This window comes from Colletes gigas, unplaced genomic scaffold, assembly GCF_013123115.1.
Source record: "Colletes gigas isolate AHSC1104 unplaced genomic scaffold, ASM1312311v1 Colletes_gigas_Sc00007, whole genome shotgun sequence".
NCBI lineage: Eukaryota > Metazoa > Arthropoda > Insecta > Hymenoptera > Colletidae > Colletes > Colletes gigas.
Genome location: NW_025106636.1, coordinates 1,604,808 through 1,620,347, shown reverse-complemented (window position 1 = coordinate 1,620,347; position 15,540 = coordinate 1,604,808). Strand labels below are relative to the sequence as shown.

General features: G+C 33.2%; 2 protein-coding genes across 3 annotated transcripts; one reads left to right on the top strand and one right to left on the bottom strand.

The window, feature by feature from the left end:
* Positions 1-49: 49 nt before the first annotated feature.
* LOC122396378 lies at positions 50-5,145 on the bottom strand. Of its 2 annotated transcripts, XM_043394707.1 has the most exons (17): positions 4,935-5,145; positions 4,567-4,732; positions 4,237-4,371; positions 4,014-4,160; positions 3,819-3,935; positions 3,587-3,754; positions 3,212-3,514; positions 2,977-3,150; positions 2,577-2,903; positions 2,204-2,513; positions 1,955-2,139; positions 1,651-1,890; positions 1,252-1,583; positions 824-1,178; positions 456-749; positions 243-382; positions 50-173 (listed from the first exon to the last, which is right to left on the bottom strand). In XM_043394707.1, the coding sequence occupies exons 2-17, from the start codon at positions 4,657-4,659 to the stop codon at positions 122-124; spliced, it is 3,372 nt and encodes a 1,123-aa protein (XP_043250642.1). In that variant the 5' UTR covers positions 4,660-4,732; positions 4,935-5,145; the 3' UTR covers positions 50-121. The 2 variants fall into 2 exon arrangements, with proteins under 2 accessions (XP_043250642.1, XP_043250641.1); XM_043394706.1 differs by having other exon boundaries at positions 2,204-2,903.
* A 1,203-nt stretch (positions 5,146-6,348) lies between these two features.
* LOC122396377 (citron rho-interacting kinase-like) lies at positions 6,349-13,136 on the top strand. Its single transcript, XM_043394705.1, has 13 exons — positions 6,349-6,696; positions 6,770-7,123; positions 7,438-7,682; positions 7,852-8,298; positions 8,391-8,523; positions 8,593-9,110; positions 9,247-10,713; positions 10,902-11,345; positions 11,419-11,771; positions 11,847-12,007; positions 12,084-12,296; positions 12,357-12,612; positions 12,695-13,136. The coding sequence occupies exons 1-13, from the start codon at positions 6,498-6,500 to the stop codon at positions 12,801-12,803; spliced, it is 4,899 nt and encodes a 1,632-aa protein (XP_043250640.1). The 5' UTR covers positions 6,349-6,497; the 3' UTR covers positions 12,804-13,136.
* The last annotated feature ends 2,404 nt before the right edge of the window (positions 13,137-15,540 follow it).

Sequence of the window (15,540 nt, the reverse complement as noted above, 5' to 3'; positions counted from 1 at the left end):
ACTCGTTCCTTTAATACTCGAAGAAACTATTTACGTGAAATATTTCGAAATATTGCACAAACCTTACTTTACTGGAAGAATTTTTCTTAAAGGAATAAGACATCATAGAATCTGCAATATGTTACTCTTGCAATATAGTATCTAAAACTATATTTATTGCATCGTTGATAGATCTGAAACGGGGAACGTCATTAATCTTGGTCTTGTCTATTTATTAATATAAAATTGAATATTTCTTATACCTGTCAAAGGGAGTGTCGGATGACCACTCTCGATCGTGTTCTTTCAATGTTAATGTCACGTTTCTAAGTTTGTTGATAAGTGTCTTATCAGATGATTTAACCATTTTGTGAATTATTACTAGAGCGGAAAGCGTGTCGATCTGAAATATTACATCATGTATGGTAAGTTTTACTTGAACAATGATACTTATTAGACAGTTCAAACATACACACTTTTGTATAATTTGTTATTGTTTTTGTTAACACCTGAACACTCAGTGATTGGTATTTTTTTGTAATTAAAATTATTTTGAGTATCTTTGTTGCTAAGTAAGGGAAATTTGTTATTAAAATATTTTCCATCTTAATAGGTGTATTTTGGAGTACACGGATCATTTCTTTGCTTATGTTGCTGATTGCGGTGTTAAACATGAGAGTTATGTAGGGGAGACACATTTTCTGGTCATTAAAAGTACTCTTAATAACGGAAAAATACTTTTGCGTCAATTCATGCAGTATTTTTAAATTCTGTAACAATTAATACACAAAATACTTCAATTTGGATGTTACTTTTGTCTTAAAACAACAAAGTAAATACTTACATTTGTTTGTTTGGCCAAGACACTTTGATCATATCTGGTTAAAGTAACCATTATAATGGAAACAAAATTTGGTACGACGATTTTTAACAAATTTGGCTCCTGATTTTCATAAGCCATTTTACTAAAATCTAGTAACTTGAATAGTCCGTCAAATGCATTAGTCAAAAAAGCAACACCCCCTAACGAAGTTAAACAACTGCTATACAAAAGTACAATATCACAACATAACTTTGGGGTACTATCGTATTCTTTCATAAATAGATTTAAAATGTCGAAAGTACATTTCATTAAATCGATACAAATTTGATGGCTGTCAGTATCCAGGTCTACTTGCGGTATATGGGGTACTATTGCCCTAAGTTAAAAATGCAATATAAATTATAATAGTTTCGAAAATACTCTTGAAAATAAGTAATTTATTTACGTACTTTGTCATCCATAACAGAATTTCCGATAAATGTTCCGAAGCATTGAACACGTCTGCTTTATCTAACAAAAAGACCATTGATATGTATTCGTAAAAAAACTTGACGACTAAATCTTTGGATATTACGTTATTTATATTGTACTCGTTATCTAGTTCTTTTTGTATAAATATTCTCCACCTATGTAAACTTTCCCAAAATGTAAGTACATCTTGATGATACTTATTCATTAAGACGGATCGGTACTCAACATGTAATAAATGTTTTAAAATACGAAGACTTAACTCTAAGCCTCTTTCGTTAATTTTAAAGACGTCCGAGTCGTTACAAGTGCCCTAAAGTAATTGTTAATTAGTGTCATATTATATCCTTATGATCGTATTTATCACGTAATACTTGTACCTCGTTAGTTTGTATATTTATATTTAATGACTCTGTAAATAGGTTTGTCAGTGCAAATAAAATCGTTTGTCCTTTATTCCATTTCAAAAGAACATATATAACTGTAAGAATTGTATCTTCAGAAGTACTATGATCACGCAATTGCTGCATCAACATCTCTATGACTTCAGTTTTATCGAGAAAAAACTTCGCCGGTATTAAAGAGAATAAAAATAACACCGATTCATTTATCGAAGTTTCCTAGGGGACAATTATATAAATCAAAAAATTTTGCGCGTTGAGGAACAAGTTTTGAAAAAATTACCTTGAAAAATTTAGAAAATTGTGGCAAGATTTTTGCAATTGATTGTAAAACCGTTATCTCCGCTTGAGTAAAATTTTCTTCTTCTATGTTTTTTGCATTTGCTACTAATAACGTAGCAATAACGTCAATATATATTTGTACATCTCTGTAACTGTCTAGATCTTCTTCCAACTCATTGACATATCCTGTAAAAATAAAGATAATCATTTGTTTGAATGCTATATTTAATCTAACTATATATGTTATTACCATTTTTACAATTATTTTCCTTATTACTCAGCTTGGCTTTCTTGTTATATTTTTTCTGTAATATTTCCATCGAAGGTAAACACTCCATTTCCTCTTCTATCATAGGTAAAATAGTTTCAATAAGCTCTATACAGACATTCCAGTTTATAACAAATTTCGAATGAAGACAAAATCTCCTAATTGCTTTTATATTATTTCTTCCTATGTATACCATTTCTTCTATTATTTTATGATTGTCTGTATAATCTGAAGATATACGCAACCACAGAAGTTTTATCAATTCAGCTAATAAAATTGTGTCTTGAGTAGTCTGAAAGTATTTATTTTTATTTACATTTAGAAATATTTTTATGTTAGGTGAATTCATACACACCTCTAAACGATCAAGAATGTACGTTAACGGTACAATATCCCAGAACGGAATTCCGAGTTGATTTTGTGCATGCCGTAGAAGTTTGATTAGTTCTTCTACTACGGTTTTGTCTTCGTCATAAATACTTTGTGCAAAATTTGGTAAAAAATCTCTAAGTATTCTATGAGATCGTTCCTTGATTAAAATTTTTTTCAAGCGAATAAAAACATTTGCTCTCATTTCAGAATTACTCGAGCATTTTGTGTAATGTAGTAATATATTTAACCAATCGCGGATAATATTGTTTGGAACGCAGTTCCAATGTTTTTCCAATATTTCAAAAAGACCCTAATAATATTCGAAATTATAAAATATTAGCTATCAAATAAAAATCTGTTTAATACTATAAAAATTCGCTTACGCTCATGGTAACATTGCACACTTGATGATCAGAATCTTTTAAAAGATGAGCTATTGTTTTATAATATTTTTGAAGATAAGCTATACTTCTATCTTTTGTAGCACACGTGTAATGTATAGAGCTTGTCACAAAAAGAATTTCCACTGCATTACACCTGACGTAGGAACCAGGAGCCTGTGAAAAAAAAATTATATTCATTAATTATCATAAACTAGATATGTTATTGCATTATTACCTCTAAGTGTTTCCAAAGTAAAGTTTTACACTGGTTGTGAATCATTAATCTTACTGCTTGATTTTTATTCTCGTGAATAGCAGTAAGAAATATGAGCAAATTTTTACCAAGTTCCCCTCTTCCCGCTGAATCTCTGTGCGCGCGAAAACAATGGAAAACTAAATTTTTCAAACAATTCTCGGCAATGAATTTTTTCATTTTAGCAGATGCATTTGTCCATGCTGTTGCATACAAATTTGCATAGACACGAATATAACTGTTTCCTACGTCTTGTAATATTACTTTTATGTTATTATGAATTCCCTAAAATAATTTCCATGTCAATATTATTTCATATAAAAGAAACGAGCGTGTATATATAATTATGACTTGTACCAGTATATATTGCTCCCCAAGAGTAAACAAATGCAAGAATAGCATTTGACCTTCTTCAATCGACATCACAGATTTCTCGCGAACAAGTTTAAGCAATTCTTGTACATCCTCTGTACGTTTTAGCAACTTGACGCTACATCTTATGTCATACAAGCGTTTTATATGTAACTAAAAATACAATTAATATTCCAGTATTGTATATTTCTATCATAATAACGTGTTATATAATTACCAATGAAGATTTGCAACTTTGGACAAGATATTTCACTGCGTTCACTATCACTTTTTCCTTCCATGTCATATCTAATTTCCACCAGTTTTCCAGTAGGTAGGATATTTCATTCTTAGCCTTAGAAATTTTTTATTTGTTAATTCATTAAGGAGAAAAATATTAAAAATATATAATGCAATGTAATAAAACATCAACCTGCTTGTCACTTAAACTGGGCAATATAATGGAATGTAACAACATAATATTTTGTAATAGAATATTAGGTATAAATTTTCGTTGTACAATTGTTTCAAGTGCCATTGCAGTTACTGTGCGTATCAATTTAATCATAATGTTATATTCCTGAAATTTAAGATATATTAAAGATTAAGTAAAATGTTATAATTGGGAGTAAACAGATGTTTACAAAGGACCTTACTTTCACATATTTATTCTTTTTATTGGATGATTGCGTACACAATTTTTGAGCTTCTAATAATATGGTTTTCATATATTTCCATAACTCACAAAGTTCATCCTCCGTTAATACAACAATGTTTTTTACATCGTCTTTCTAATGTAAGAATTCATTCTTAATAAGTTTATCGTTATATTATAGAAACACTAAAATACCAAAATCTCAAAAGTTTGACACAAATGTTATCTCAGTATCTGACTGATTTATAAAAATATATGTATACATGAATTATAGCCTGAAATAAATTAATAATGTCACAAAAAAATGTAATTATTGTACGCTAATAAATACCAGTTTTTCACATATACTGCTAGCAGTTGGACCTTTATTTTTAAAAATACGGAACAGTACTTTATCCCTTGACAATCCATGTTGTTGTAACATGTTTTTTTATTTATATTATTCAGATTCTACTTGTTATAATTATACTTCGATTCTTTATGCATTTTATTAAAAGCTGAAAGAAAAATATCAAAATATTTTTACGTTAACATATACTTTCTTGCATTGGTATGAACGAATTCTATTTTGGACACATAGTTGCACACAACATGTAATGTGCAAACTCTAGGTGCAAATAGTTGCAACTTATTTTTAATAGAAATGCAGGTGCACATGTTCTTTATTGAGTATACACAGAAGCTTTAAAAAAAACGTACTGGAATGATGAGAATTTCACTTTGTATAATTTTAGTGTCATTGACTATCATCGCATAATAATGAGCATAATTATTAAAGTATTTGACGCTTGCACTTTTGTGTGAATTTATTATGAAACTCAATCTTCATAACAAGCGTTCACTTTTATTTAATTACTTCATGGAAGTCGCCATATTGATCTTTCAGTGCAACATGAGACATGTAGTTCAGGCCGGCTTTTAACATTTACATTTTAATGAATAATAATCACTACTATGTACATTTTGTGTATACATAATTACTTATTATTCGATAAATGTAATTTAGACAAGAACATCTAATTTTTGACAAAAGCAATAGATCCATGTTACCGACCACAAAATGATTCATAGATCATTCATGTCTATTATAAGAGATTTCCGTGCAAGAACTAATATTATTAATATTAATAGAATTGCGAACAGAGCATAGGGCAGACTAGATATATTTGATGAAACCTTTTATTCAAAGACTCTGGGGACTGTAGAAAACCTCCTAGGCATTACAATGTTATTGATTTAGTATGGAATAAGAAATCAACGCCGTTCATGGTAAGAATTAAAACTAAGTATGCTGAGTTACTTATTTGAAAGTGATCTAAACCTCAAATATTACTGGTTTTAAGAATAAATATCCTTTATAGATATAAGAAATTGCCTTATTGACCACAGCATAAACTCAGCCAAATGTTCTTGATAAACCGTAACAAACATACAGGGAAATGATAGGTGATCACAATTTATTTTAAATTTAAAATCGTTTGTTGTATACAAGACGATCTATTAATACAATGTTTAACTTTATTTGTTTATAATTGCTTGCGAGCATAAAAGAACCTGAAATGTAACGTGGATTAAATTTGGAGGGAAATTTATTATAAATAAAACTAACAAATCTTTGGAAAAATCCCTAATATAAGGTTATATCATAAAATTATCACTCTTTAATTATCAAACTGCGCTTTATCTACGAACATCCGCATTTGATAACACCCAACATGGGTCAATTTTTTTAGCGTCATACATTTTGTCAGAAGTACAGATCATAACCTTACTTTCATCAGAATAATTCCATCGGTATTACGAATATGTAACATTATTTTTAACTTATACTATAACACCAGTAACACTATATTGCACTGTAATACAACTTTCAGAATATGAATAAAATTATTACTTTCCTACTTGTGCAATCTAATTTCTATATGATGCGAACCACCAGTTACATACACAGTTTGAAATGGAATAGCAATATCAAGATGGCGACCACAACTGACTAACGACGCTTCACCGACGATGGAGTATTTTAAGTGTGTGCACACCGACATGTTTTTAGGTAGTGTGATGTCCCACAAGCGCTACCTACCAAATTTTTCCTAACTAAGCGTGGCTTCAAACTTCAACGGAGTGCATGCACGCTCAGACCCGCTGAAAAACACTAAACGCGTTTAAAATAGGATATCTTTTGGTCAAATGTTTCCGTAACTTCAAACAATAAAAGCATTTCTTTGTTAAAAAGTAAGTCACAAATGAAAAACAAGGAGAATGGATTTCGAACGTAGAGAAAAAGAGTTTCAGGAACGTTATAAAAAGGATTGTGAAAGGGGGAGATTATCCTCTAAGTATGAGGCTCAAGAGGGAGAAGAGGCTGAAACAATTGGAACATGTACAAAGGAGAAGGAAAAATTGGAAAAGGAACTGAGAACAGCAAGATGCGATCTGGCTATAATTAGAAAAAGTTTAGGTAACTCTTATTAGAGGCATATTAATGATAATGGTATGTTTACTTTGAAGTTTAATATACTTTGTGTTCATAGGCAGTAATAAAAGTGTTCCTGAGCCAGAATCAAGCAGCCCTACCAAAGATGCACAAAAAGATAACTCTTCCTTCTTCGAGTTTAAATTTCATAAACATCGTTCCGCGCAATCTGACAAATTGTACAAAGAAAAGAATGAATTGGAGGCACAATTGGATTCCAAGAAGAAGGATATCCAAGAAAAACAAAAGAAAATATTTGAACTTCAAGAGAAAGTTGGGAAAATGGCATGTCTAGAAACTAAACTCGAAGAGAAAAAAAAGAGATTAGAAGCATTTAACAAGGAGAGAGATTTATTGGAAAGAGAACTAGTTTCCACTAGGTCAGAATTAGCTGGAATAAAAAGAACATTAGGTAATTTGTAATTTATAATTTGTGTGTGAAAGAATCAAAGAATTCTTTGATTTTTAATTTATTCATTAGCGAATTTGAATATTACTACCTTAATCAATATAGAAGTCATGGAATTTTTATAACTAGCTTATGACTACAATTATATTTTATCGAATGTTATATTGTAAATTAAAAATTTTTAATATTTGGTTTCTATTAATTTTGTAAAATAATCAGTATTGTTATGTACTTAAATATGTTAATAACTATGGCTTACAAAACCCCTTTAACATTGCATACATAGAATCTACATAGTAAATATCTTGTAATGACAGAGTTAGAACGTCAAGAAAGAAGAGATTTAGAGACCAGGGCTCTTAGTTTAATAAAAGATGCAAAACGCAAATGGGAAAATACAGAAAGGGAAAAAATTGCACAATTAAACAAGCACATTGAGACTCAAACTGCAAGAATTACAGAATTATGCACAAGTAACAATGAAATGAGTTCAAGATTACAGAGAACAGAATGTGAACTTCAAACAGCGAATGCAGAATTGCATAAACTTAGGGTATTTCAGGTTAGTTACTCCTGGGTGTTCGCGATAAAATATCAAATTTAGCAGCATATTTGAAAAGTACTAATTGCAATATGATATGCTTCTATTGTCACCGTATAATGGAAATAAAATATTACATGATAATTTATCTATAGTTTTAAAGAATACAATAACATTATTATTTTATTAGATGCAATATAAAGAGTCTCTAGCCAAAACTAGAGAACTTAGTCGACAAAGCGTTCAAGGCGTTGAGACGAAACTGGAAGAAATAGCAGCTCGAGCGCATAATCAGTTGGCTGAACTAAGAGCAAAGTTAGATTTGGAGATAGGAAAAAATACGGATTTAGAGACTAAACTGAGAAATGAACAAGATTCTAATCACTGTCGTCAGTCGAGATTAAATGTTGCTTTAGAATTAGCACAGAACGAATTGAAAGACTGTCAAGAGCAATTGCGTACCATACATGCAACAATTCCAGCTAGGGATACTGAAATAGAAGCTTTAAAAAAACAATTGCAAGAAAGATCAAATCAATTAGAGAATGCTATGGCATTAGAACAGACAGTGACTACAATGCAACAGGAATTGGACAGAGTGCAGCTCGAGAACGAACAGTTGAAGCAACAATTACAAGTACGTATTTAATATTAATTTTAATTTTGAACAAATAGTTACTTATATATCCATACAAGTTCTTGATCTTATCGATTAAATATTGTTTGAAGGTAACGAAGTCCGATTTAAGCGAAACTGTAATGAATTTGGAACAGAGTGAAGCTCTGGCCATGAATTTGGAACAAGCTGCACAAGACAAAGTTGCGCTACAGAAACGGTTACAGGATTCTCTTGAGAAAGAAGGTATGCTTTTAAAAGTCAGCCGTTAACTTTTCCGAACATCGTTTAATGAAAATTTATAAATATTTTTAGAGGAGCACATGCGTAAAGTTGGTAATTTAGAAGAATTGTTACGACGATTAGAACATAGCGTTACCAAGCTGGAAGTGGAAAACGCTACTCTTAAAATGGAAACTGAACAACCGAGTACCAGCACGATGCCCAAAAGAGAAACGGTGGCACCGGATATTCGTATAGAAGAACAAATACAAAAATTAGAGCATGATCTTCAAACTACGAGAGAAAATTTAAATACCGAACGTCAAACCGCGAAACAAGCGCAGATCAATTTATGGAAGAAAGAAAAGGAATTGTCGGACGCGAATTTAGATAAAAGGATTGCATTGAGAGAATGCAAAAAGGCGGAGGATAAAGTGAAAATGTTGCTGGAAGAGAAACATAAATTGTCAGACAAGTTGGATCACAAAGTAAAGGAAGAGGAAGAAAAATCTAGAAGATTGCTCAAAGAATTAAGTAGTGCAAAATCATCGTTGAATGATATAACCAAGGATTCCTCTAGAAACAAAATGCAAGCAGATTCTGCTCAGAGAGTAAATATTTTTGAACATTGTACATCTATAGTTTCCGTTTATGAATTTCTTTCGATTGTTGTTTTATTTAATTTCTATTATTTTCCCCCCTTTACGTTACTTTATATTTTCGTCATATTGTTTTGTTTCGATATAGGCTTTGACTCAAGCTAATCAACAAATAGAAGAGCTTCAATCTTCGAGCGCCTCGCTCCGCAGAGAATTAGATTCGGCGCGCAAGCAAGTACGAACGAGTCAAGATAGGGTCGATAGTCTGAATACCGAGAATAGACGTTTGTCGCACAAAATTTCCAAACATGCCGAAGAAAAGAGCGAGCTCGAAACCAAGATCGAAAGGCTAGAGCAAGAGATCAAGGGCAACGAGTTGAATATCGAACTTTTGAAAGAAACGTGCACGGTGCTCGAGGAGCAATTGATGGATTACGAGAAGCTGACTAGCGATCACGAGACGCGGGAGAATATACTGATCCAAGACAAGATGAAGTTACAAAAAGACCTGGAAGCGGTCGAAGCGAAGTTTCGCGAATCGCAAACAGTTCGAAACGAAGAGAGATCGTTGCGACTGGCCGCTGAACGCAATCTAGAAAGACTCGAATCCGAAACTAGTGATATAGAGACCGAGAGAAACGGTTTATTGTCTCAGAGGGATCAGTACAAGAGGCTCGTGCAAGAATTGAACACTCAAGTCGAGGATTTAACAACCAAATGCGGCGAATTGGAATGTGATTTCTCGGAAATGAAACGTAGCTTGGAGGTAGCCAAGGCAGAGACAAGAGTGGTTAAAGAAGAAAGTAGCGAGCATCTGACGAGGTTCCACGAATTGAAGGAAGCGAACTTCGCGCTTATGAACGATCTGCAGACTAGCGTGGACCAGGGCCAACAGCTTCGTATGAGAATATCGGAATTGGAGAGTATCTTGGAGGAAATGCGACAGTTCTATCAGGAAATGGAAGTGAAGGCTGAAAGCACCAGGCAACAGCAGACAAAATTAATCGATTACCTGCAGTTCAAATTGGAGGAGTGTAGTAAAAAGAAGAAGACAACGGTGTGCGACAAGATACTTGGCACCAAACAAAAAGAAAATATACCACCTAGCGGGACTGGGATGCCTGTCGGTTACCGGGAGCTGGAGAACCAACTAGCAAAAGAGCGTGCAAAAGTTAAAACGTTAACCGACCAATTGTTGGCGCTCAGAACTATGCACGCTTCGATTTCCGCGCCAACTTCGCCTACAGCTCCGGAAATGAAGAGTTCGAATTACACGACGGAATTACAGTCCGCTAACACGTTGACGAAACGGTTATCGCCCCAAAGGATAGGGCACAACATTCCCCACCGATTCGAAGTCGGTTTACCGATGCGAGCAGGAAAATGCTCCGGCTGCTTGGATTCCATTCGATTTGGCAAACGTGCGGCCATTTGCAGCGAGTGTCAAGTAATGGCACATCTCAAATGCGCGGTTACCATTCCAGCTACTTGCGGCTTACCGGGCGGTTTCGCCAAACAGTTTGGCAAAAGTTGGAGGAACAGCGACGAAAGCTTATCCACGTTATCCGGAAGCGTTCAAACGTTAACCATTGATCAACCAGATAAAGCGGAGAAGGTATGAATTATGTTACGTCTTTTTAGGCGAAAGATGTTCTACAGGTTTTTGTACAAACTTTGTTCACAAACGGAGTTCTACGTTTAACTTGATCAGGGGGTTTCTTGAAGCATTACCTAATAAAATTTATACAAAAACCTGCGCAGCACCTTGTATTATATGTATAATAATTTGTATCATCGATTTAGGATACATGCGATGCCCAAAGTAAGGATAATGTGATAATGGAGGGCTGGGCGGAAGTCCCGATACGCACAAAAACTTGTTGGGAAAGAAAATACCTGAGATTGGAAGGTACAAGTTTATGTATTTATGAACATCAACCTGCTGTCGGTATGTCACCCGTGAATCGATTGAATCTCACCGAGAAGGATGGATTCACAGTATTGGATAGTGTACAGCTACCGGATGTAATGAGAACAGCGAAGTCGGACCTTCCGTTTATCTTTAGATTGGAATCTAATTCATCGACTACCTGTTGGCCAACGTCACGTTTAGATATAATGGCTTTGAATCAGACCGATAAGAAAAATTGGTTGAAAGCGTTGAAGTCTGTTACTAGTCAAAATCGTTTGAGTAATATTCATAAAAGTGAGAGATATCAAATTATATTAAGATTAGAAAGCAATCAAGTAAGCAGATTTGTTTCACCGGTATTTTTATTCGTGCCAATGACCCTACTAATGTTTGATCGTCTTTTTTCAGTTGGATTTAACGTGTGCTGTAAATTTGCCCGAAGAAAATGTGCTTCTATTGGGCGCCGAGGAAGGCCTGTTCTCATATAGCGGTGCAAAATCACGGATGCTTACTGCTATACGAGGAGTGAAGGGGGTGCATCAGTTAACTGTACACCCTCATTTGGGTATAGCTTTAATGATAGCTGGAGAAAATAGGCAATTAGTATCTTGTAATTTAAGACAATTGAAGAGTAATGCAATGGCTGCTGAATGCTCCAGGCCAGCAATCAATACAAAGCCAGTTCTAACTGGTACCGATAGCTGTCATCTATACGAATTACAAGGGGACATGCTGTGCGCGGCGACAGCATCCCACGTAATGTGAGTCTCATTTACACGATATATCGTTTAAACATAAGGCGCGGTATTCAGATTTTCTTATGCAACTGTACACAGATTACTCAAATGGTACACCGAAGAGGATTCTGGAGAATTTATTGGTGTTCGAGAACTCGAAACATCCGAGCCATGCAACTGTGCCATATTTACTCAGAATGTCCTCATCGTGGGATGTAATAAATTTTTCCAAATAGATCTTAAAAATTACTGTGTCGATGGTAAGTAGCAAAGCTAATGCTTTAGAGAGCAATTATTTATTTATTTACTAATATATGAATTCGTGTAATGTTGCAGAGTTTCCAGAAGGGGACGATAATTCGGTAAAAGCTGCGCTATCGGGAGTAGCTAAACTTGATATTTTCCCTGTATGCGTTCTAAACGTTTCTCTAGTACCTGACAAAATGGAGATCTTGCTCTGCTACAACGAGTTCGGAATGTTTGTAAATGAAAATGGCCAAAGAACCCGTAGCATCGAACCGATGTGGAATAATTTACCCTTTGTTTTCGGTAAGAACAATTACGAACGATTTTTTACATTTATTACATTTGTTTCTTATTTTTTCGTAGCTTTCCGTAAACCCTATTTGTTCATTATTTACTTCTCATCCGTGGAGATCTTGAAACTCGATCAAGAATCGTACACTACGCCGACGAAGAACCCAGAACGAATATTAATCGAGTTATCTAACCCTCGTTATTTGGGACTAGCTGGATCGAAAGGAATTTATTTGTCAACTGTAAATTCCTTTTTGGAATTGTTGAAGATAGATGGTCCTTCTAATATACGACGACTAAACGGCAGTCTTACGAGTTTCGATACTTTGTACGTAATTTTATTTTGATAAATTTGAACCTCACGATTGTACTGTTGGTTGTACAATAATTGATGGATTATCGTTTTACAGAGATCAAGACGATGAAAGCAGTTCAGAATTCAGTTTCACGTCGAGCTTAATGGAGACTTTAGACGGCCATGGAAAGAAAGTTCACTTTGCTGATGTTTCAAAACATTAAGATATATATACTTATTGTTGATCATAGTAAACATTTTCTCTATCCTTCGTATGAATGTAGGAATTACAAAAGAATTGAGATCAAGACTGCAAATATTTAATAACCGTTCTGGAAAGATAGTCATAACGAACACGTTACTTATAGCATACATTCAATTTAATTTATACATATTGATGCACAACTCTTATTGTCGGTATATAATCGATGAATATCGATTTTTTTTTTCTGTTTTTTTTTTCGTCAATTGAAGAATCATAAAGTCACAGATCTCAAATGTTTGCTATGATGAAGAGTTTATACGGTACTATGTAGTATTAGTTCACCAAATATGATATATTTATTACACGTATCGTAGAAGTAATTGTTTTTACGATCTACGAGTTTGTCTGCCGTAACTAAGTAATTTCTATTTTTAGAAATTGATCTAAAATATGTACCTATTACTGGTGACTGCATTTAGACATAAATATTGTATTAAGTATATTGATAATACTTTATTAAAGAAATATTAATATGACAATAATATATTCTTGACTTTTAAGTCAACAAAATTTTTGTAATTTTGTACTGTAAAGTAAAATATTTCCATTGACTAAATAAAGATTTTTGAGACATCTGTATTTATAAAGTGGATATTTGTACTGTTCAGAATGGTAACACAGTATTTTTTGGTAATTATTTATACAAATATAATATTCGGGTAAAGAAATAAAAGATCGAAACAGTACAGGAAGACGCAGACGAATACACATAATGAGTTAACTTGTCTTTCCCGGTGGACAAGATAGAATATTTTATAAAATGCCAGGAAACCATAAAAAGAAATATGTAAAAAAACCGCGATTAACGAGCATTGAACCTTGATCATCCGGAATAATATCATGGCACAGTGGTTACCAAACTTTTTAGAAGGTGTAATTCCCCTTCCTCCCCCTCTTCAAAAAGAAGCCATTAAAAATTATTTACATTTTGGTACGAACCAAATTCTTTTTCCCGCTCATTCCTTCCTCCTGAGTCATGGACCGCCATCAGCCATTTTAGAAAACGTTGCCTGGCGTCTATTCAAAGCAGTTAAGCGTCCCACTCTCCTAAGATTTGTTTTTACATATTATTGCTTATTCTTTGCACTCAGAAATGGATAAAATTTTATTCGAATAGTAAATAATGAGTAAGAATATACGTAAGTAAGCGTACGTAAATTCTTTCTTAATAACTTTCATTCGAACGTACAGTTACCGAGATTACTTTTGTCTCGTTCGACGTGAAATATATTTTCATTCTACGCTTTGTCTAAGAAATAACGAATTTAAAGTTGTATACCTTTTATTCGTTACTTGAAAGTCTGTAATTAAGAATTTCGGCATCTCCGTGCACGATACATCGTTAACGTCTCCTTCTTCCAGTCGTAAAGCTCGAATGGAACGAACGGAGAACTTGTACAGATGGCAGCACCGAAAAGAGGATATGGTCATGCATTTTTAACAGATTTCTACTTATTGTTAAAACTATTTTTCAGTAATAATTTATATTTATATTATTAAATTAAAAATCAACGAAAAATTTAGGGACTAGATTTCGTCGAGTTACCGTTATATATAGATCTCATTTGAAACTCTGTGCGCGCTATTGCAATTAGGGGTATTAACGAAACGCATATTTATGTAGAGGAATGCGACATCCGGCAACCCTTGACACTTTTGTATCGACTCTTCAACGAATATTCATTGGAACAGTCGATACAGTTCAAAAATACTCATTGTAAAGCAGCGACTAGAATTTAATTATTCGAATTATTTTCAGAGTCTCAAGAGCGGAAGTTTCCGTCGGTATAACGATTGTTTTATTTGTTAATTGAAGGCGATAGCAACAATAGTTTCTAACTCATTTTAATAGTTGACGAGACTATGAACAGCTAATTAAAAGTAAAGAACAAAATAATCGCGAAAGATAAAGATGTAAATTTTTTATGTTCTTCGACTCAACGATATAAATATATTTTTGCCAACGACGAAACTATTTGTAGCGCGGTATTATACCTTAATACAGGTAGCATAAGTATAGATGAAATTTAAAAATGATACAGTTTACGAGATAATAATTTGTCCTGGTTCAATAACCTGTCTTTTGTAATACGAATTCTCAACTGTATGAATTATTCAGAATAATCGTCGTACAAACGTCGCATGATTCACGTGCTACAAAAATCAACATAATTTTCGGAGCGATTATTTTGTTATACTTTTATTTATTTAACGACTTTGTTTGGAAAATAAAAACAAAAGCAAAATGTACACAATGGAAGGATACCGAGCAGCATGGAAATTTACGATATAATACGAGGATCGTACACCGTTATTCATTGAAAAGAATTCCGTGAGAAACGGAAATACTTTGGAATTTCTTAAATGTCATGTTGCGTGTTTTCTTATTCTATTCAATTTCATTTTCATGTGAAAGCGTAGGTTCGATTATAAAAGATTGTTATTAACAGTTCCATCCAGGAGGATGTAAACAGTTTATTCAAATATTTTCAGTCGATGTAAACAGATGCTACGTCAGAGATTATATTAAACGAAGCGAACAAATTTCTGTAAAAATATTCTTTTTGACTTTATACCATAATTAGGCAGTAACTCATTTTTTGGTAATCCTATTAATCATTAATAATGTACTTCTGTATCTGTTTCATAATCGATTAATTTTCAATGTATAATTAATTCATTATCATTTTCGCCTA

What these genes read in the sequence shown, in the direction of transcription:
- LOC122396378 (XM_043394706.1), bottom strand. Translation starts at nt 4,659, where the DNA reads ATGTTACAACAACATGGATTGTCAAGGGATAAAGTACTGTTCCGTATT. An exon ending in AAAAGAATAAATATGTGAAA is followed by an intron (nt 4,161 to 4,236) that starts GTAAGGTCCTTT and finishes CTTAAATTTCAG; the next exon opens with GAATATAACATTATGATTAA. An exon ending in TCCGACACTCCCTTTGACAG is followed by an intron (nt 174 to 242) that starts GTATAAGAAATA and finishes TCCCCGTTTCAG; the next exon opens with ATCTATCAACGATGCAATAA.
- LOC122396377 (XM_043394705.1), top strand. Translation starts at nt 6,498, where the DNA reads ATGGATTTCGAACGTAGAGAAAAAGAGTTTCAGGAACGTTATAAAAAG. An exon ending in GCGACAGCATCCCACGTAAT is followed by an intron (nt 11,772 to 11,846) that starts GTGAGTCTCATT and finishes AACTGTACACAG; the next exon opens with ATTACTCAAATGGTACACCG. An exon ending in TAAAAATTACTGTGTCGATG is followed by an intron (nt 12,008 to 12,083) that starts GTAAGTAGCAAA and finishes GTAATGTTGCAG; the next exon opens with AGTTTCCAGAAGGGGACGAT.